At 37.1% G+C, this 23,729-nt stretch overlaps 1 protein-coding gene across 8 annotated transcripts in view; it reads right to left on the bottom strand.

Annotated features, from left to right (window-relative positions):
- RBM26 (RNA binding motif protein 26) overlaps nt 1-23,729 on the bottom strand; it is a 110,554-nt gene that overhangs the window by 64,994 nt on the left and 21,831 nt on the right. For 3 of the 8 annotated variants that reach the window (XM_045283771.1, XM_045283772.1, XM_045283776.1), the window contains exons 4-9: nt 18,059-18,147; nt 15,631-15,848; nt 11,273-11,533; nt 9,847-10,086; nt 8,011-8,181; nt 7,543-7,698 (exon numbers count right to left, since the gene is read on the bottom strand). In XM_045283771.1, coding sequence (XP_045139706.1) covers nt 7,543-7,698; nt 8,011-8,181; nt 9,847-10,086; nt 11,273-11,533; nt 15,631-15,848; nt 18,059-18,147 — 1,135 coding nt within the window. The remainder of the gene's footprint in view (nt 1-7,542; nt 7,699-8,010; nt 8,182-9,846; nt 10,087-11,272; nt 11,534-15,630; nt 15,849-18,058; nt 18,148-23,729) is intronic. The other 5 variants (XM_013005114.2, XM_013005115.2, XM_013005116.3 and 2 more) reach the window with 3 other exon arrangements.

The following is a 23,729-nucleotide window of genomic DNA, read 5'->3' as shown; positions in this document are numbered from 1 at the left end:
AAAAAAAAAAAAGAAAAGAATAATGAGGGTAACAAAGGTACAAATGTACAAATGTGCTTTATACAATTGCTGTATGCATGGATTGTGATGAGTTGCATGAGCTCCCAATAAAATGACTAAAAAAAATAAAAATTAAAATTAAAAAAAATAATAATAATAAAATAAAACTGTCTTCGTCCAACAGGCCTTCTTTGTGAATGAGCATTATTGAAAGTTTTGCCTTATTTCTAACTCTCAATATTTCTGTAGTGTCCAGTCATGCAAAATTTTTAGTCTATACATGTATTTTAGTCTGAAAAGCTGCCCTATACATGTACTTTCCTTTTCTCAACAATATTTTAAATTCTAAACAATTGGCTAAACTATGACACTATATACACATGGACATGACATAGTGTTCCCCTTTTAAATGACTAAAAATGTCTCTAAAGTGGACCAGGGACATATACAAATTATATATATATACACACACACCATGGACATATACAAATTATATATATACACACTCACACACACATTTTGAGTTCTTAATCAAAGAACAAAGATTTTTTATGATGTAGCTCTCCTGGATACATGCCCTCATGAGTAGGTCACTGAAGATATGAGTGCTACAGCAAAGTATGGTGAAGAAATCAAATGTTACATGCCTATCAGAAGGAATAGCATCTAGGGTCTTACATTAGGCTTGTCATAAAACAAGCAGCCATCTAAGTGAGGTGTCTACTAAATTCACTTGGAAGAAGCACACCAGCCTGGGTGATCCAAGGATTGGAAGTAATAAAATACAAGATCAGAGGGAATGATATTAGAGCATAAATTCTGAGCACCTGGTTTGCAGAAGGCTATGAATGACAGTGAAGGGCCAAAATCCATTCGCAGGGTCCCCAGTGGATTAAACCTCTGGAGAATCCAATCTGACCACTGAGCAGAGATGTGAATAGCCTTGCTAACAGTAGAGTGCATTGAAAAGTATATTAATGCAGATACCACTCATTTACTCACTGCCCACTCACAGTGATCCCATAGGACAGAGTAGAAGTGCCCTGTGTGTTTCCGAGACTGTTAAGTCTTTATAGAAGCAGAAAGTCCTGCCTTTCTCCCAAAGAGCAGCTGGTAGTTTTGAACTGATGACTGTGTGGATGACAGCTGAACTTGTAACCTGGGCTCCTAATGCAAATATAGTTAGGTTAAAATTTAACACCTTATCATTTGGTTCTCTCCTTTGAACCATTTTAAATTTCTTCTAGCTTTTATTATTTTCTTTTCAATTAATATTTTATTATTTTATTTTGTTGCCTTTGTTGGGTTTTTGCTTTGCTTTTCTTTATATAAAATCCAGGATAGGTAAATCTATAGAGAAACTAATTAGATTAATAGTTTCTTAGGATTACTGCAGGGAAGTTGGGTGGAAAAAGGAAGCTAATGCGTACAAGAATGAAATAAATGTTCTAAAATAGTGATGAATGCACAACTTTTTAATGTCTAAACTACCGAATAGTATGATATATGAAATGTCACTAAAACTGTTAAAATTTAAAAATAAAAGCCACATATAACAACAAAAAAAGAATGTGCGAAATGTGCAAAAGAAATGAAGCAGTTAAATTATGGTATATTTAAGACATATTGTGCTTCTTTCAAAATTATAATTATGAAGTATTTTATATTATCTTGGAAAACTCTTACAGTAGGTCATATGAAATAATAGATGCAACTTCAACTTGGTTTAAAAACAAATCCACGTAGTACAGTCCATGGGGAGAAAAATGCTGGTATGTTAATTATGCCAGGACCGAGAAGTGAAATAACAGTTAACATTTTCCCCCCAGGTTTTCCAATCAGATGCAAGCATCATGTGCCTATTTCTTTTGTAATCTGGCATTTAAAGGGGGTGGGATGGCTGAAACTGTCTTAGTAATTGCACTAAATATATAAAACCAAAATAATAAATGTGGCAGCTATTGAGTCAGAATTTATTTGATGGCAGCAAATGTTTAAAAGTTCTTTGAAAAATGGAATAAAAGATAATGAAAATTTCCCTTGAATTTTTTTGGAGGCCCTTCATTCCATCTTGAAGGAATTCAGATGACAGTACGTGGTCTGGATTAGCTGCCCAACACATAACCTCTATGCCACCAAGGCGCCCTCAAATGCTTAGCATTAACAAATTTTCCATCTTACAAATTAACATAGTGGAGTCTTCATGGCAATAGTGGATTGCAAATTGCGCTGCTAATCACAAGGTCGGTAGTTCAAAACCACCAGTCGCTCCACAGAGAATGAATAGGGTTGCTACTCTCATAAAAATTTAGTGTCCAAAACTGCAAAAGGCAGTTATACATACACTATTCCATAAGACCACTGTAAGTCAGAATCAACGTGTTAGCAGTGAGTTTAGTTTTTAGTCAAATTAATATGAACTCGTTTTCTCCTCAGACCTTTCAGATCACTTTGTGGCCTGGTTTACCACTTAATCAGTATACTCTTCTACTTTTCCCTTTTAGAAATTGTATCATAAGGCCTATCTACTCTAAAAAGTTAGAAAACTATATTAAGTCAATGCGTGAAGCAATGTTTTTTTTAAAATTATAAGTGAACACCAATAAACATATGAGAAAATGTTCCCGATCCTTAGCCCTAAGAGAAATGCAAATTAAAATGAGATACCACCTAACACCCTCAAAGATAGCCCAATTCAAAAAATCAGAAAGCAACAAGTGTTGGAGGGGCTGTGGGGAGACAGGAACTCTCACCCACTGCTGGTAGACCTGTAGGTATGTACAGCCACTAAGGAAATCAATCTGGCGATATCTAAATCATATGGAAATTGAGGTACCATACAACCCAGCAATTCCCCTACTGGGCATATACCCAGAAGAGGCAAGAAACAAACCAAGCCCAGACATCTGTGCTCCAATGTTCATCGCAGCACAGTTCACAATTGCAAGGAGTTGGAAACAACCCAAATTTCCATCAACAGATGAGTGGATTAAAAAACTGTGGTACATACATACAATGGAGTACTACGCATGACTAAAAAGCAGTAATGAACGTATGAAGCACAATGCCGCATGGAAAGAAATGGAGGAAATCATGCTAAGCGAAGTAAGCCAAGCACAAAAGAACAAATACAACATTAGTCCGCTAAGGTAAGCTTAAAAAAGAAAAGCAAGGGGCATAGGAAAAAGCTACTGTATACAAACATTCCTGGGGTGAGGACCAGGTAGTATGGTAGGGGCCAGACTAAATCCAGGGACACATATAGTAGCCAACTAAAAAGGAGGGGGGAAAGGGAAAAAAGAAAAAAAGAAATGGGTAGCGGGGGAACAGGGCACTAACCCACCCAGGAGGAGGGTATTGTTAATATCCCCACAGGGAAAGAGGGACCAGACTTCAACCCAGTGCTCCAAGATGTGAATGCAATATACCGGCATGGAGTAGGGAATCAGTGGAGAGGTCTGAGGGGCCGGCTCCAATCCCAACTACATGGACAGCTGCCCCTCCCCGAAGAAGAATTTATTTCAGAGGACAGCACTGGAGCTGTAGCTCAGGGAGAGGGACATGTCTGATCAGAGCACATGGGAGCAAATGAAGGGGGAGGAAGACAGAGTGGATCACATCCTGTCCCACCAAGCCTTTACAATATTCCTGCTCAGAGCAGCCAATCCACAGAGAAGACCATATGGCAGGCATCAATATGAGACACGATATCCCTCACTGACCCATACCCCCTTACAAGGGACAACCCTGGCGACACAGTGTGGGAACTGCGTGCGATCTGATCCCACCACACCGAGGCAAAACACTAAGGGTGTGCAACAGAACAGCAAGGGGAATAGAGCAACAAAGTCCCCAGGGAACACCAAAAATAAACTTTGGGGCCAGGGCTTGGCACCCCATCAGACTCGACTGGAAAACATCCTAAAGGCCAACAAACAGTCCTTGACTAACTACAAGTTTTTCTTTTTTGTTGTTGTAGTTTTTGTTTTGGTTTGTTTTTGTCATTGTTTTTTGTTGTTGTTTTCTTTTATGTTGTTGCTTGGTTTTGCTCTGTCTTGTTTTTGTACAAGTTATTATCTCCGCAGGTCTGTCTAAATAAGATAGGCTGGTTGAAAAATCTGTAGGAGAAAACAAGACCAATGGTTCCGGGGGGACATGGGAGAAGAGGAAGTGGGGGGAAAGGAAGTGGTGTTAACAAACCGAAGGACAAGGGAACAACAAATGATCCAAATCGGTGGTGAGGAGGGTGCAAGAGGGCTGGTAGGGCATGATCTAGGGTAATGTAACCAAGAGGAATTACTGAAACCCAAATGAAGGCTGAGCATGATAGTGGAACATGAGGAAAGTAAAAGGAACTAGAGGAAAGAGGTAAGAGGCAAAGGGCATTTATAGAGGTCTAAATAAAGGCATGTACATATGTAAATATACTTATATATGAAGATGGGGAAATAGATCTATGTGCATATATTTACAGGTTTAGTATTAAGGTAGCAGATGGACATTGGGCCTCCACTCAAGTACTCCCTCAATGCAAGAATACTTTGTTCTATTATAAACTGGCATTCCATGATGTGCACATTCCTGACACAATGGATGCATAAGCAAATGTGGTGAAGAAAGCTGATGGTGCCCGGTTATCAAAAGGTATAGCGTCTGGGGTCTTAAAGGCTTGAAGGTAAACATGCAGCCATCTAGCTGAGAAGCAACAAAGCCCACATGGAAGAAGCACACCACCCTGTGTGATCATGAGGTGCCAAAGGGATGAGTTATCAGGCATCAAAGAACACAAAATCTTATCATTGTGAATGAAGGGGAGTGTGGAGTGGGGACCCAAAGCCCATCTGTAAGCAACTGGACATCCCCTTATAAAAGGGCCACAGAGAGGAGATGAGCCAGTCAGGGTGCAGTGTAGCAAAGATGAAACACACAACTTTCCTCTAGTTTCTAAATGCTTCCTCTCCCCCTCCCTCCAACCCCCCCACTATCACAATCCCAATTCTATCTTATAAATCTGGCTAGACCACAGATGTACACTGGTACAGAGAGGAACTGGAAACACAGGGAATCCAGGATGGATGATCCCTTCAGGACCAGTTGTAAGAGTGGCGATACTGGGAGGGTGGAAGGAGGATGGGGTAGAAAGGGGGAACAGATTACAGGGATCTACATATAACCTCCTCCCTGGGGGACCGACAACAGAAAAGTGGATGAAGGGAGACGTCAGACAATGTAAGATATGACAAAATGATAATAATTTATAAATTATCAAGGGTTCATGAAGGAAGGGGAGCGGGGAGGGAGGGGGGAAAATGAGGAGCTGATGCCAGGGGCTTAAGTGGAGAGCAAATGTTTTGAGAATGATGAGGGTAAAGAATATACAAATGAAAAAAAAAAAGAATGTACAAATGTGCCTTATACAACTGATGTATGTATGGATTGTGATAATATTTGTATGAGCCCCCAATGATTAAATAAGGAACCAATGTCAAATTTTAATGTTAAAAAAATGAACAAAATACAAAGGTAAGTAAAAAAATATAGCCACAAAATTCACAGAAACTTTTAATAAACAAAACTATCAAACTGCCAAGCTATTGCTTCTAGGCTTACCCTTCTGCAAGCAGTGTTTCAATCTCTCTAACCCTTCTCTCATGCTTCAATTTACAGATCAAAATGGCAACTTTTGCATCCTCAAGAGACTCAGGTTTCTTATCAATATTGAGTTTAGGTTACAAAAAGAAGACTAAAGAAACAACACTAGGACTGTGGAATGGGTGGGCTAACAGTTCACAACAAAATTCTCAGAAGATACTCCTTGTTACACTTTGAATGAGTGTGTGCACATTTGTGCTGCAGAAAACATTCTGCGACACAATTTCCTGGCCTCTTTCTCATCAGCACAGTTTTTCATCTTCTCAAAACTTCACAAAAGGCTCCATTACCATCCTGTGTCCTTCAATAAAATCAAGAGTCCCCCTTTTGGTATTTTCCAAAACAGTCATCCTAACCTCTTAAGCTAATCTCTGTCTGAATTTAACTGACTGATCAGATCTTGAGAGCTCCTGTTCTCAATGAATCTTGTTCTTGGAATCATATTAGTAAATTCAAGACTTTTTCCCATGTATACTTTGTTTCTTAAAAAAATCTTCATTAGTTTCTATCTTACTTAGAAAACTGATAAGTTCAGCACTTTGAAGCAGCTAATCTTGCAACACTTCTGGCACCCATCCAGTCAAAAGCTTAAAATTGTTAACTGAATCAACACTGTGGGATCCCACCATCAGTAGCTATTACATCAGTGAAAATTGAACAGTCTTCTTCCTACCAGTCTCTGGTCTTGAGCAGTCTCTTTCATTCATATTAAGAATGCGAATCTTCCCTCTTTTGGCTCCTCTCACAATTCTTCCCAAACTTCCTTAAAACACTTCATCCATCTGAAAAATCATCTTATGTGTATTCTATTACACTTGATACAAAGCTTCAATAATTTGAAAAGATGTCCAGTTGAGTTTAATAAAAAATTTAGCTCTGTCCCCCCAACTATCATGATCCCAATTCTACCTTAAAAATCCAGCTAGACCACAGGATGTACACTGGATGAACTGAAAACACAGAAATCCAAGATGGATGATCCCTTCAGGACCAGTGGTGAGAGTGGCGATACCGGGAGGGTGGAGGGAAGGTGGGGTAGAAAGAGGTAGAAACTGATTACAAGGATCTACATATAATCCCCTCCCTGGAGGATGGACAACAGAAAAGTGGGTGAAGGACGTCGGGCAGTGTAAGGCATGACAATATAATAATTTATAAGTTATCAAGGGTTCATGGGGGGATGGAGGAGGAGCTGATATCAAGGGCTCAATAGAAAGCAAATGTTTTGAGAATGATGGGGGCAACAAATGTACAAATGTGCTTGATATAATGGATGTATGGATGGATTGTGATAAGACTTGTACAATGCCCCATTAAAATGATTTTTTTTTTAAAGTAGCTCTAACCTCAAAATCAATTTTCTTCCATGGTATAAAACGTAACTTTTTTTTTTTTTTTATGGTATCCTAACTAATCTAAGACAAATTTACTACTCAGAGAACATGTCTGCAACTATACACTGATCAAAGAGGCATCTTTATACATGTTTTGTTGGAATAAAACTGCACATGTATGAGCTGGGGTCCTTAGTACCAATACTTTAAAAATTACTCATGTGTATCAAGCATGCTATACACATTATTTTATTACACAAACTAGAAAAATCTATTTTCAAGAATTAAACTACCAAATAAGAATACTAATAACACCTCTACCCATTAAAAAAAACAAACCTGCAAAAACTTCATCTTTGAGAAATTCTTTTCTGTTTGGATGGTAAAATAAAGTGCCACCAATCATACGCTACCTTTTCTCTCATGGGAGACCAAAGGATCCAGGGAGTAAACAATCACCATTTGTTATTTAGCCAAAGTACAGGACTGTTCTTAAGAAAAATTCTGCCACTTAATATTATAAAAAAAAAAAATCATAAAAGATTAATCATAGTACCTCTGGGTGGCAAGTCCATGTCCCCTGATGTTAGTCCTATCAAGTTAGGTCTTTGTGCATGCACTCTGTGTCTATACATAGGTCTGGAAGTGTTTGTTATACTTGGGGCTTCAGGATTGTAGCCATCTGTGTCATATGTATCTGGTAAAACAAAAGCTGTAATTAAAAAACAATTATAAAACTCTGTGGTAATTTTAATGGTATTCTTAATAGAAAAAAATTATCTAACATATTGCTACTAATACACAACACATAACAAAAGGAAATGGGAACCAAAAAGAAAACTATTTTTAATCCAATTATGGACTTAAATTTAATGTATATACACCATGTCAACAGTGTTTGCTAAATAATTCTATTGAAAAGCAATACTGATATAATTACTCTCCAGACATTTAAAAATTCCTGATCTAAAATTCTGTTTTAAAACTGTATCACAACATTAATAGCCAAAGGCAAAAAATGCACCTGCAGTAAAAAGAGAAGGTGGAGCAGGAGGAGGTTGGTGATGAATGCCCGTTGTTACTACAGTAGGAACAGAACTAGTCACAGAGTTTGGGGGAGCATCCATGCCAGATGGCTGCAAAGGAGGAAGTGGAGGGGGTGGTCCTGTCAAAACCAAAGAATAAGAAATATCATCTGAAAGCAAACAAATAAAATATGTTATTGTACATTCAAATATGGTATTTTCATTTATCAATCAATAATATCCAGAAGCACCTAACTCTTTCAGATAAATTATTTTTCTATGCAAGGTATCCTTTTAATATAGTCCACAACAGGTTACCTTTTAGTTATAAAGATCCGCAGGCATTGGGTCTGAAAAGATTCTGCAATATACAGAGCCAGTATAAACTGCAGTAACTTACTTGCAAAGCCAGCATAATAGTGGTATTCCGAATGGGAGTGTCTCACTCTTAGTTTCTAGTACTTTTAAAACAAATGGAAGCATTAAACTTACTAACTAGAGGGTACCCCTGACCCCCACCAAAAAGGGAAAAAAGCTCTGCTGGGTGGAGTATGCATTTTTCCCATTAGGCTAGCAATGAAGAACTCAGTCTGAGTTAGTGTGCCCAGTGGTATCGCCTGAGAAGGTTCTCACTAGTCACAGTGAAGCTTTTCGTATTCTATTTTTGTGATGGTTGATTTAAGAGAACAGCGTGCGGCTATGAAATTTTGTTTCCTGCTTGCGTAAAGTGACACGAAAATTGTTGTGATGTTGAACACAGCTTACAAGGACAGCGCTATGGGAAAACTCAAATGGTTTTCTCATTTCAAAACAGGCGATGTCGATTGATGACAAACCTCCTTATGGACATCTGTCAACTTCCCAAATGGATGAAAATGTCAACAAAATTCATACATTTGTCCTCAAAGACAGATGACGGACCACTGAAGTGATGAGCTATAGGGACTATCTTGGGCTCGGTTCAGCAAATTTTAATGGAAGATTTTGGAATGACAAGGATCACTGTGTAGTTTGTGTCTTGGGTTCTGACTGACCAGCAAAAAGAGCATCAACTAGAAACAAGCTGTGCTTAGAAAGAACACCTCCGAAACAACCCAGATTTCCCCCCCAAGGTCATTACTGTATAAGAGACATGGTGCTTAAGACCTGAAAGCAAACATCAGTGAAGCCACTAGAAGACGCCATCAGCACCTCGCCCAAAAAGAGCTTGTCAAATGAAATCAAAGATCAAGCCACTGCTCATTTGTTTTTTTGATGTGAGGGAGTGCCTTAGGAGTTCATTCCACCATGTCAGACTGTTAATCAAGCTTTCTATTTAGAGGTTCTGAAAAGACTGAGTAACACTGTGTGACAAAAAAAGGCCTGATTTGTAGCAGGCAGGGGACTGGTTTTGCCACCACGACAATGCACCTGCTCACACAGGCAACTCAGTGCACCAGTTTTTGGCAGAAAAAAAGCATGGGTCTCTTGCCCCACGCACCTTACTCACATGATCTCACTCCATGCGACTTCGTTTTCTTTCCGCAAATTAAGAGGGATATGAAAGGACAGCAATTTGACAATGTTTAGAAACAGTGAAGAAAAACACGAGGAAGGTGCTGTCAGCCATGCAAACAGATGAGTTTGAAAAATGGTTCCAAGAATGAAATCACAGATTTGACAAATGTATTGAGTGTAATGGAGAGTACTTTGAAGGTGATAAAGCGGTTTTTGTTTTGTTTTTAATTTTTTTAATGCACAGCTTTGAAAAGTTAAAATTCTGGCTTTTTCTGGGTACCCATTCATAAAAAGACTATGATTAAACATAATAAATATAGGAAAGCATATTTACTTACCTGTGACAGGTGGAAGACTAGGTGGTAATGGACCTGGAGGTGGCACTGGGGGTCTAAGATTCACAGGTGGGGGTGTAAGAATTGGTGGAGGTGGAGGGAGCCCAGGAGGAGGTGGTCCTTCAACAACGGGAGGCTGTGCAGGGAAAGGCAGCATACCCGGCAGATTCACATCTTCTACAACTACTGGGTCACTTCCATGATCAAAAGGGCACATGTCTCCTCTCATACAAAAACCCTTTTCTGTAGAGAATTAAGGGAAAAGGTAAAAAGCACTACACATATTAATTTTCTGTAAGTCAATAAGATATTTAAAGATATAATCATTTCATATGTTAAGTACAAATAACCATTTCAATAGAGTTACCTGCTAATATCAGAAATATAAATTATTACTATTTTGTTATTACTATACCAAAAATAAGCCCTAGTCACACTGTCAGTTAACTGCTGGCCTACTAACAACAAGGTCATTGGCTAATCCAGTAGTCACTCTGTATAGAAAGATGAGGCTGTCTGCTCCCATAAAGATTTACAGCTTCAGAAACCTTACACTATGCTTCACAATCAGTCCAATGGCCGTGGCTTTATATCAGTAAGAGAATACCATATTTCCCCGAAAGTAAGACATCCCCTGAAAATAAAACCTACTTACAGTTTTGCCTCTCGCTGAAATATAAGGCATTCCCCCCGAAAATAAGGCCTCCCTGAACATAAGGCCCCCGAAGCTACCTTAACTCTGAACTCTGGACCTTAGCAGCAGATGCTGCTGTGCAGCTCACTGTTGGCCGCAGCGCGGCCAGAGCAGACAGGAAGTGTGAGTAAATGTACCATAAATTATTAGTAAATGTACCATAGATTGTTTACACGGAAATAATGGTAGTAACATGAAATTCTTGATACTGTAGGATTCAGTTTGTCTGGTTATGCTGGTTTGTGATAACAACTACTACCGTACCATATACAGTAATAAATTTCCTTTTTTGATGTTCAACAATAAATGTGCACTCTATTCTTCTTCAGGGAAAAATAAAATATCCCCTGAAAATAAGACCTGGTGCATCTTTGGGAGCAAAAATTAATATGACACTGTCTTATTTTCGGGGAAACAAGGTATGTCTAACATACACACTAAAAATATACATATATCACCAAATTAAGTTAATCAGTTGGTATTTACTTTGTTTGATAAATGCCAGTAATAATTAAGACTGCCAGGCAAATAAGACTATTCTTAAACTGATATTCAATGGTCAATAGCTATGAAAGTTTCAGTAACACTAAGGAATTTATAAAGCATTAAAACCAATTTTTCACAATTTTACTATGATCAGGTGAAAGTTTTAAGTAACTGCATCAGCTAAATTTACAAATTTTCCTCCACTGGAAATACTAACTCAGTATTTCATGAAACAATTAAAAGACTTACCATCATAGTCTCTACATCGTTTCTTTGGCATAGGTGGTCTTACATATGAATTGTGGTCCACCTGATCTTCATGAAATTCAGACCAACTTTCAGTAGTATTATTACCATGATGAGTAGGAGCAATTACTGTAATAGTGCTGCTTAAAGTAGGTACAGGGTAATGGCCAGATGAAATGTTAGGTACCGAAGAGACTGGAGTATAATTATTCTCTAATGGATCTGTTCTATCCAAGTCGTATTTAGGTTTTACCAGGTCTCTGTCTGCAACAAAATATAAATGGTTGAAAACTACTTCTGCAAAAAAAAGCAAAGTCCCAGCTCTAAAAAGTAGTGATATTGAGCAAAACAGGAAAAATGCTTTTTAAAGCGTTTATGTATGCTTGCACAAACATCTTTTTCTTTAAATCAACATCCCAAGATAAGCTGCTCCTATTCAACAAAACCAAATTATAAAATGAGGCATAAAGCTGCTGAAAAAAGAGTTACCATATATGAGTATAAGCCGAGTCTTTCAGCATATTTAAATGGAGTGTTTGTGGTTAAATTAAGTGCCTTGGCTGATATTCGGGTCGGCTTATACTTGAGTATATACGGTATTTTTGTACCTGGATTTCTTAGAAAAAGAAAAAAAGAAGTATTTTACTTTTTAATTGCAGTATGCATAACATCAACCCACAAAACAAAGTACACAAGTATAACTACGGTATTCTTCCTGTGATGAACATTTAGTTGTCAATCATCTAAAGATTCTAGTAGAACTTTTGACACTGAACAATATGAAGGCTTCAAAAAGCTTGCAGAAAAACTGAATTACAAGTGTCATTTTTTCACCAATTTTTTTATGTCACTCATACTTATTGAAGAAGAAAATGAACAGTCTTAGAGAAGAGGAAAAGAAAAAAGTTCATATTAAACACATATAAAGAAACTAATTAGGCTATATATGTTCCCATGAAAGGAGAAGATTATGAAGATTAGTCACATGAAGCAGAGTGTAGAGAAGTCTATCCAATGTAAATCATAGGAAAACAATAACAAAAACTCTAAGAATAGAGAAGTACAGGGCTTCAAGTGAAGATCAAAATACTATTTTCAAAAGGCTACATGTGTAAACATACTATAAAGTTTCAGTAACAGTTTTAGTAAAGTTTTTCTATATCAAATATGTGTTAGCTGCAAGGAAAAATTATACAAGATAGAAATGACATTTGCTTATGAACATCCACATCTGAAACACCCTTTTTAACTCTTAATGTTTTTAGCTTTAACTGATACATAATAGTCTGCCTAACTTTTTGGAAAAACTCACTGTCGAGTCCATTCTGACCCATCGCACAACTCTACAGGACTATTGCTCCTATGCATTATTACTATCTTGATGAGAGAGAATACAAATCTGTCTTTTTCTCATGGAGTGGCTAGTGGGTTTGAACTGTTGACTATAAGGTTATCAGTTCCACCAGGGCACACATGTAAGTTGTACAATTTGAGACATGATTTGTGTATATGTATCTATGAATTCGTCATCACAATCAAGATAATAAATATATTTTTCACTCACAAAAATTTTCTTGCACCCTTCCATAATCCAACTCTCTTTTATGCCATCTTCAAGCAACTACAAATTGACTTTCTACCCCTGTAAATTAGCTTCCATGTCGAGAAATATTTGTATTTATACTGTTTTGTCTTAGTTCTTTCACTCAACATAGTTATTCTAAGAGTCATCTACATTGTTGCACGTTATTAGCAGTGTGTTGCTTATTATTGCTAAACTACCAAACACTGGTGTGAATGTCATGGTGTACACAAATTATTTCATTTCTCCCAGATAAGTATCTAAGAATGGAATAGCTGGATCACAATAGAGGTGCAGGTTTAACATTTTTAAGTATTACCAAACTGTTTTCTCAAAATTTCAGTTCATCTATGTCCTCCCTAATAATTGGAAATGTCAAGTCTTTCTAATTTCAATCATCTGATAGTAATAATTCTTTATGGTTTTAAATTAAATGCAATTTCTGTTTTGTTGTTTTATTAGTTTTGTTTATAATCATTTTATTGAGAGCCCTTACAGAACAATCCATAATTCAATTAGATCAAGCAGAATTGTATAATTGCTGCCAACGTCAGTTTTTTAAACATTTTCCTTCTTGAACTCTTTGATATCAGCTCCTCGTTATCCCCTCCCTTCCCCACCCTACCCCCAAGGAACCCTTATTATTATATATTATTATTATTTTGCCATCCAATATATTCGTTCACCTACAATTCTGTTATTCATATCCCTCAAGTGGGGTTATACATCATCATTGCTATCGGTTCACCCTTACACTCCCTTCCTTCCCCTCTCTTCCCATACCCTTCAGGGAATCATTACTACCATCACTATTTCTGAAGTGTTTATCTATCTTAGATTTCATGCATCAAAGTATGTTAATTATGTAATTGAACATACGTGGGTCTAACAAGATTAATGATGTAAAAATAAGATCATAATAGTAAGGGGAGGAATGTTAAAGAACTAGAAGATAGTTAAGTTTCATCAGTGCTATATTACACCCTGTACATATCATCGCTTCCATGTGGCCCTTCTCTGAGGGACTGTCCAATTATCTTACAGGTAGTTTGGGGTCTTCAGTTTGTCTACCCTCCTTCACATCAATATGACTGCTTGTTTTTGAACTTCTGATACCTATTCACGTCAACACCTCTTATCACATAGGCTGGTGTGCTTCTTCCATGTGGGCTTTCTTGCTTCCCTGCTAGATAGCCGCTTGTTTAACTTCAAGCCTTAAAGACCCCAGACACTCTATCTTTGAATAGCCAGGCACTATCAGCTTTCTTCACCACATCTGCTTATGGACCCATTTGGTCTTCAGTGATCGAGAAAGTGAGTATCATACATTGCCACATTATTAGAACTGTTCTTGTACTAAAGTAAGATTTAAGTAGAGGCCCAAAATCCATCTGCTTCTTTATTGTATTTACATATCTATCTATAGATAAGGAGTACCAAAAAAAACCAAAAACCAAAACAGAATTGTACTAGGTGGAGCAGAGTTTTGATAGTATGCATCCCCCCCACCCCACCCCCGCTAGAAGAGCATCAAGCAACTTGCTCTGAGTTGGTGCACCCAGTTGCATAGCCTGGGAAGGTTCTCTCCCGTCACAGTGAATTTTTCCAAAAAAGCAGTTTCACTCAAACCTCCTTTTTCGTGATGGCCAATAGAAGAAAACATAGTGCGACTGTGAAATTTTGTTTCCTGCTCAGGAAAAATGCCACAGAAATTGTTGTGATGTTAAACACAGCTTATAAGGATCGCACCTTGGGAAAAACTCAAGTGTACGAGTGGTTTTCTCATTAAAAAAAAAGCGAAATGTTAACTGACTTCATTCTGGACATCCATCAATTTCCCTAATGGTTGAAAATTTTGACTCGTAGTGCATTTTGAGTTCGTACCACCAAGTCAGACTGTTAATCAAAGCTTTCTATTTAGAGGTTCTGAAAAGATTGTGTAACACTGTGTGACAAAAAAGGCCTGATTTGTAGCAGACAGGGGACTGGTTTTGCCACTATGACAAGGCACCAGCTCACACAGCCATCTCAGGGTGCCAGTTTTTGGCAAAAAAAAACAAAACAGCCTGCCTCTTTTGCCCCACGTACCTTACTCACATGACCTCACTCCATGAGATTTCTTTTTGTTTCCAACAAACGAAGAGAGACACGAAAGGACAATTTTACAATGGAAAAGAGGTGAAGAAAGAAATGAGGGAGGGGCTGCCAGCCATCCAAACAGGTAAGTTCGAAAAATATTTCCAAGAATGAAATCACAGATTTGACAAGTGTATTAAGTGTAATGGAGAGTACTTTGAAGGTGATAATTGTCTTGTAAAAAAATTTAAATGCATAGTTTTGAAAACATTACATTTGGGGAATGGGAAGATATCCCCTCATACATACACATAGACAAATATACCTATCTTTATATATTTACATGGATACACATCTATATTTACACATACACACACACACACACACACACACACATATATATAATTTTTACTGTCTTGCTCTTTCCTCTTTTTCTTTCCCCCTCCCCCACTATCACGTTTGCCCATCTTTTGTGCTTTTTTAATTGAAATGTATCCAAGAGGAATTACTGAGATATACAATTTCTCAATGAAACTTTCAGAAAATATTCACTTGGACAACAAAACACATCAAGTTACAAATATGAAGGCAACATTAGCAAAACTAAAAAATAAAACACTTTAAATATGCAAATAAGTACTCCCCTACACACACACACAATATAAGAATGCTAGCTAAAATACACAACATTTGTATTACTTACCTCTGCTTCGTGTTCTGCTTCTGCTTCGAGTCCTGCTCCTATCTCTATCTCTGTCTCGCAGTCTCTCTTTACTCCAGCTCCGACTCCGACTCCTGCTGTAACTGCGACTCCTCCCTCGTCTTCTGTTGTATCGGTCTCTGTAAGAATCTCTTCGAGGAGGGTTTCTATCATAATCTCTTTTACGAGAACGATCATCTTTCTTCCTCTCATCACGACTCCTAAAGAAAAATATGACTTTTACATAAATGATTTTTAAATGTATACCAACCCCCCCCCAAATTATACACAATACTTTTAACCAATTCTTTTAATATCATAATTCTCTGAACTACTACCATTAAACTAATAATGGGGGGAGGGGGTATGGCTACATACATAGGTGGTTAATTGGGATACTATAACTGTTCTGATGAGATGTGCAACTGTGCTTTGCATATATTTCACTGTTTATTAATTCATTTAAAAGGGAGGAAGAGGAGTTGCACAGAGAGAAAGAAATTCATGGGAAAATGCCATTATGTTTGTTTCCATACCTCCATAAATCTTTTGAAATACCCTTTTACATTTTTGCTAATGATAATTGTTTTAAAAACCAACTAATAATGGGAGTAAACTCTAATGGGGGGGGGGGAAATCACACCTGATTATGAGCTATTAAGTACCCCAAAACCCACTTAGAAAAAAACAAAACTATTTTAACCCTTAGTCTTACACATGTTCTTATCTATAATACTTTCAAACATCTATACATTTAAGCATCTATCTATATCTGTTTTATAGTACACAGTGTCTTATGCTTATAGTCTCTCATATACATATCACACGTTATACTCTTAAATGATTTAAAACTTTGATGGGAAAAATCATTTATTCACAGAAGCTCTCTTCAGGCAAGCAAAAAAGGAATGCCTCAAATTAAGATTCACCTAAAACAGAATAGAGTTAAAGGCAATGGAGGTAATTTAAAAAGTGATATTAAACAAAATTATATACAGTTTTAAAGGCTGTATTTCCATCTCTCTAATCCTTCCCCAAAGAACTTTTCACTATTCAATTTCAACATTAAATTGGTAGTTTGGGCATTCTTGAAGAAAATTATCTAGGATTCTTTTAAATGTTCTTTGAGCTTGTAGAACAAAAAAGAAATCTGAAGGGACAAGACCTGGATTGTAGGGCAGAGGAGGTAATTCCAAGGTAATTCCAAAGAAATTCCTTATAGGACAACCCTTATTCCCCTCAAAGAATGAGTAGGTACATTGTCATGATGGAAAAAAATTCCTTAAGTTCAACTTTCCCAACTTTTTACTCACTAAGGCAATTTTTAATTTTCTTAAAAATTATCTCAAATAAACCCTGGAGATCATCTAGTACCCTTAGAGAGACTCTATCAAGATTATTCCTTTGAGATCCAACATATTTTTAACCACTGCCCCCAAAATATTTAGAAGACGCTCTTCCCTGAATTTAACTGACTAAGTGGATCCCCTAAGAGGTCACTATTTTGAATGGATCTTTGTGAAGATACCCTAATGTGACTAGATGAGAGTAATACTAAGAAAACTTGTCTGCAGTTATCCACTGATGACAGACATCTTTAAATGTTTTGTTTGAAACAGACTCATGAACGTATGAACTAGCATCCTAGTAGCAATACTTCTTTTCTTACTTGTATGCTTAATCTGGTAATAACGGTTTTAACAAATTATGAGTTTATAAATAGATAAAACACACAAGCAGAACAAGAGTAGAGAGGAGGCCCAAACACAGCCTCAAATATGTACAGATTTGAGAGAAGATATTTCTACATATGTATATAGTTATGTTAGAAATATAGCCGTGAATTGAAGCATACAGGGGACAAAATTATGAAAACGTCTTACCATAAACAAACACCCTGAGAGAATGAGTTCCTAGTCCTGGGGACTCAAGACCATAATCTCATGGGACATCAAAGATAAATGGCTTAACATAATCCACAAAGAAAATGTTCGACACATCCTTCTTTGATGAGTAGTGACCAGGGTCTTAAATTTTTGTAAACAGGCATCTAAGGGGCAAATACTGGTCTCTTCTCATCCAGAGCAATGAAGACTGAAGAAGAGCCAAAGATACATGGAAACAATGAATGACAAGGTCTAATGAAGACTAATAATGCACACAAATCTCAGACTCCATAACCCTAAAACCAAAAAACATAAGATGGGACCTGGCAGGGAAGAACAAAAACTAGAAACACAGAGAGCAGGTAGGGAAACAAATGTGTATTAAAACTGTTGAATGGATCACTAATCATCTCTGTAAACTTTCACCCATTTCATAATAAAGGTTTGTTGTTGTTGTTGTTGTTTAAAAATAAATAACTAGGTAAGAACTGGCTCAAAGGCAATGACTGGGTAAAACACTGAGAATAAATAAATGAACTGATCACCTATTTTCTCTGTATCTTGAGCTTGACTGGGGAGGGCTATGATTTAGCCTTCTAGAAAACTTCTTCTCTCGCTCTTCCTCCTTTGGGATCTGAAACATGGAAAGTGTATATAATAAATTTTTATGTTACTTTTTGACTGGGTTAATTAATATTGAAACACAAAAATTAATAAACTGACTTGTAAAAGAATTTCAGTATAGTCTCAATATATTAAATATAATCACTCAATTTAACCAGACTTTCATTATATCGACAGCATTAAACTGAGACCATCATCTAATATCTTGAGAATTCATAAAGATTCAGGATAAATATTCTCTATAACCACTACCAAGAAGCCCTGATGAGGCTGTCAAGTAGGTCTTGAGTTACTAATCTGAAACTCAATGGTTCAAACCCACCAGCTGCTCTTTTGGAGAAACATGAGGCTATTAGATACACAAAAAGGTTTCACAGTGCCCAGGAAACCCTGTAGGTCCAGTTATTAGAAGTAGGAATCAACTCAATGGCTGTAGGTTTTCTTTTTTACACATGGACACTGAGTGGACTCTGACCACATAGCATCCTTTAAAATATACGTGGACCTGCCATTTTGGGTTCCCGAGACTGTAAATCTTTATGAGAGCAGACAGCCTCGTCTGTCTCCCATAGAACAGCAGCTGGTGGGTTCTAGCTACTGATCCCCTGACTAGCAGTCCAACACATAATCCACTATGCCTACCAGGCCACCAAGCTTAAATATCCTCCATAGGTGGTTATCATCATTTGTCAGTGTGCTGCGATGTTTGTTGTACTGTGTTGGGTTGTGTGTTGCTGTGATGCCGGACTCTGTCACTGGTATTTCAAATACCAGCAGGTCACTCAAAGTGAATAGGTTTCAGTGGAGCTTCCAGACTAAGAACAGGCACCAAAGAAGGGCTTGGCTCCATACTTCAGAAGAAGTAGCCGCTGAAAACCTATGCATAGCTTTAAAACACTGCCAAATATTGAAGGCCTAATGAGTGGAAGCAGAACATTCTGAGAGAGAGATCGTGCCAAGGGCTCCTCAGGTCTGAGGGCACTCAAAATGTGACTGAGGAGGCGCCGCTTGCTCTGAGTGGAATTGACCACAGTGCCGTGAATAGAACAAAGCTTGTGCGAGTAGAACCTGAGGATCTTCATTTGCTTATGGGACAGGGCTCAAAGCAAGGAGAAACCGGTGCAAAAATCTACTAAGGATCTGAATTAGGAATGTGAGAAATATAAAGTTAAGAAAACTGAAAGCGGTCAAAAATGACATGGATATTCTAAGCATTTGTTAGCTGAACTGGACTGGTGTTGGCCATTTTGAATGAGAAAATCTTTTGATTTACTATGCCAGGAATAACACAATCAGGAGGAACTGCATGCTAAAAAAGGGATTTTGAAAAATCAATCTTGAAGTACAAGGCTGTGTATGATAGGATTATATCTATCTTCAAGGAAATCTCATCTATAAAACTATTCTTCAAATTTATGCACCAAAAACAAACTGAAGAATTTTACCAACAACTTCCATCAGAAATTGATCAACATGCACCCAAGAGGCTCTGAAAACTATTGGTGACTGGATTCAAAGGTTGGGGAAAAAGAGATGAAAAATGTGACAAAAATGAAACTGGAGAACACATGATAGAGTTTTCCAAAACCAACTACTTTCATAACAAATATGTTTTTTCAACAACACGAAAGGAAACTATACACGTGGACTTCTCCAGATACAATATACAAAAATCAAATTGCCTACATCTGTGGGGAAATAAGTATCAGTAGCTAAAACCAGGAGAGAGGCTGACTGTGGACCAATTGTTCACATGTAAATTCAGGATAGAGCTGGAGAAAATTAGAACTCTATTAGAGCCAAAATACAACCCACTTGAATTTTGAGAACATCTCAATAACAGATTTGACCCATTGAACACTAATGACAGAAGACCCAATGAGCTGTGGGAGGGCAGCAAGAACATCATTCATGAAGAAAGCAAAATGTCATTAAAAAGACAAAAAAGAAGGAAAGATCAAAGTGGATCTCAAAATAGTCTCTGAAACTTGTTCTTAATCACAGAAAACCAAAAATGAAGAACATGCTCAGCATATCTGAAAATGAAAGAACTGTAGAAAAAAAGTCAAGTCTTAAGTTGCAATACTGAAAGATTCTATGGGCAATATATTGAATGATGCAGGAAGTATCAAGAGAAGAGGGAAAGAATATACATAAGTCATTGTACAAAAAAAGAAGAAGAAAAAGAAAAACTAGATATTCTACTATTTCAGGAGGTAGCATATGAGCAAGAAGTAGCATATGATGAAAGAAGTTCAAGCTGTGCTGAAATCTTCAGCCAAAAAACACGTCTCCTGGTATTCATGGAATACCAAATGAAATGTTTCAAAATGCTGATGAAGCACTTAACAGTTTATGTAAGGAAATTTGGAAGACAGCTACCTGGCCGACGAACTGAGAGAGATACATATTTGTGCTCATTTTAAAGAAAGGTGACACAACAAATCATAGAATATCATCACTGATAACACATGAAAGGAAAATTTTTTGCTGAAGATCATACAACAATGGCTGCAGTTTATTGACAGGGAGCTGCCAGAGGTTCAAGCCAGATTCAAGAGGACATGGAACAAGGGATATATGACAAGTTTATGTCACATGGATCTTGGCTAGAAGCAGAGAATACTAGGAAGTTGCCGTGTACTTTTTGGAAGGCTTGAAGCACTTCCTGATGAAGATCAATGATTGTAGCCTTCAGTATGGATTACAAGTCAATGCAACAAAGATCGAAATTCTCACAATCAGACCAATAGGTAACATCAAAAATGGAGAAAATGTTGAATTTGTCAAGGATTTGTCTTATTAGACCCACAATCAATGCTTATAGAAGCAGCAGTTAACAGATCAAAAGTGATATAGTAGGAAAATCTGCTGCATAATATTTCTTTAGATTATTGAAAAGCATGGATGGTACTTTGAAAACTACGGTGCACTAGACCCAAGTCATGGTATTCTCAATTGTCTCATATGCATGTGAAAGTTGGATACTGAATAAGGGAGACTGAAAAGAATCGAAGCTTGGATTGTAGTGCTGGCAAAGAATAATTGTGGTTCAGACAAAGTACTACGAATCTTAAAAGGGCAATCTAAACTGTCTTGGAAGAAGTAGGGCCAAAGTGCTCCTTACAGGCAAAGTTGACAAGACTTCAACTTAAATACCGTATCTACTCATGTATAAGCCGCTTTTCAGCACATTTTTAATGCAGTTTGATATCCAGGCCGCTTTATACTCGAGTACATACGGTACTTTGAACATATTATCAGGAGAGACAAGTCCCTGGAGAAGGATGTCATGCATGGTAAAGAGGAAGTCCTTCAACGATATGGAGACAGTGGCTACAACAATGGGTTCAGACATAACAATTGTGAGGAGGGCACAGGATCATGCAGTGTTTCTTTCTGTTGTCGCTATGGGTCAGAACAAAATGGATGGCACCAAACAACCACAACAACACAATAATTTTTCAAAACTGGTGAAACAGTATTAAACCAGTAGATATCAAACTAAAGTCTCACCAATAACCAATGTAAAAGCCTGATCCTCAAACAAAAGATCCAAGATTTCCTAAGGATTTTAAAAATTAAAATATAATTTGTGATTTAAAAATCAAAAATCAAGCCTTCACTAATGGATCCTTTAGGACTCAGAGCTATATTTTATGTCAGTTCAGCTCAACATTTTTTAAATATAAAACAGAAGCATTTAGACGGCATTATTTGACTATTTTACATTGTTATATGTAACTGACTTTAATCGTAATATATTCCATAATAAAATTATAAAATTAAAAATCATATATAAATATAGTAGCTTCTATAAAAAAGACAGAATTTAAGAAAAGATGTTTTTAACGAAAATAAATTGGAAAACCATACAGAATAATTCCAGTTAGTGAAATGACATTCTAAGTGTAGAAAAACATGGATCGTTACATATGTATGAAACTAGAGCATTCACAAGGGATGTCTTTACATATATATAAATACACACATACATCCATATTTGAGAATGCTCATGGAAAAATTGAACTGATAATGGAAATTTCCCATAAACTTTTTGAGGTTTCCTCATACATTTAAGCAAATATGCTGAGATGCACAGATACATAAAAATATCCTTTAAAAGTATCAAATAATATTTTTAACCATACAACATAGTTCAAAGGCAGGAAAGGTTTGCAACACTGTTGCATCCTCTTCACCATACTTATTCAATTTGTAGGCTGAGCAAATCATCAGAGAAACTTGATTATATGAAGAAGATTCAGTACCAGGATTAGAGGCTCATTAACCAACTGCAAAATGCAGATGGCACAACCTTGCTGGAGGAAAGTGAGAAGCACTTACTGATGAAGATAAAGGATTGCAGCCTCAGTATGGGTTACAATTCAGTGTAAATAAGACCAAAATTCTCACACTCAGACCAACAGGTAACATCATGATAAATGGAGAAAAAGTTGAAGTTGTCAAGGATTTCATCCTGCTTGGATCCACAATCAATGTTCATGGAAACAAAAGTCAAAAGATCAAAAGACAAGTTACACTGGGCAAATCTGCTGCACAAGGTCTCTTGAAAGAATTGAAAAGCAAGGATTTTCCTTTGAAAACTAAGGTGTGCCTGACTCAAACCGTGGTATTTTCAATTGCCTCATATACATGTGAACGTTGAATAATGAATAAGGAATACTGAAGAATTGATGTATTTGAATTGTAGTACTGTAGAATACTGAAAATACCATGGACGGCCAAAAGGATAAATCAACATGTGTTGGAAGAAGTAAGGCCAAAACGCTCCTTCGAAGCAAAGAGGGAAAGACTTTGTCTTACCTACTTTGGACATGCTGTCAGGACAGATCAGTTCCTGTAGAAGGGCATCACGCTTGGTAAAATGGAGGGGTAGTCAAAAAGAGGAAGACCGTTGATAAAATGGATTGATACGATGGCTAGAAAAGTAGGTTGGAGCAAATGTGAGGGTAACATAGACAAGCAATGTTTTATTCTGTTGTCCACAGGACTGATATGAGTCAGAACCAACCAGACAACACCTAACAACAACAAACATACTACAGCCTCATCACTATATATTAATAATCTAGGGATAGCACACAAAGTATGAGAGGAAAAACGAAAATCACCATCACAGCTCCTACCACACAATTTCTCAACACTAACAGTAGATCCTTCCACAAGTCACACTCTATGCTAATTATTTTACATAGTCCTCAGAGTTGTCAAGTAGTGTTTGTTTCATAATAACTGAGATTCAGAAAAATAATATTCTTGAAAGTATTGGTCTCTTCCTAATAAGAGCAAAAAAAAAGTGAAGAAAATCAAAGATTTCTGGAAACAATTTATACAACTGACTAAATAATGAACCATGCAAACATCAAAGATCAAACAACACTGAGACAAGAAGTAGATGGTGCCAGCTACCAATATTAACTGCTCTGACAGGGATTACATTAAAAAGTCTTGAAAGAAAAATGCGGAATAAACTCAAAATAATCTGAGATAAGGAGAAGGTTTATTGGTCACAAAGAGACTGGTGGAACCCCAAGACTAGGATCCTTAGTCATCCTTCAGGTCTAGAAC

The sequence above is a fragment of the Echinops telfairi genome, unplaced genomic scaffold (assembly GCF_000313985.2).
Source record: "Echinops telfairi isolate 266 unplaced genomic scaffold, ASM31398v2 ScPeMD7_7467;HRSCAF=8505_0, whole genome shotgun sequence".
Taxonomy (NCBI): Eukaryota; Metazoa; Chordata; class Mammalia; order Afrosoricida; family Tenrecidae; genus Echinops; species Echinops telfairi.
The sequence above is the reverse complement of the archived record's forward strand: the minus strand, read 5'-3'. Positions and strand labels throughout refer to the sequence as shown.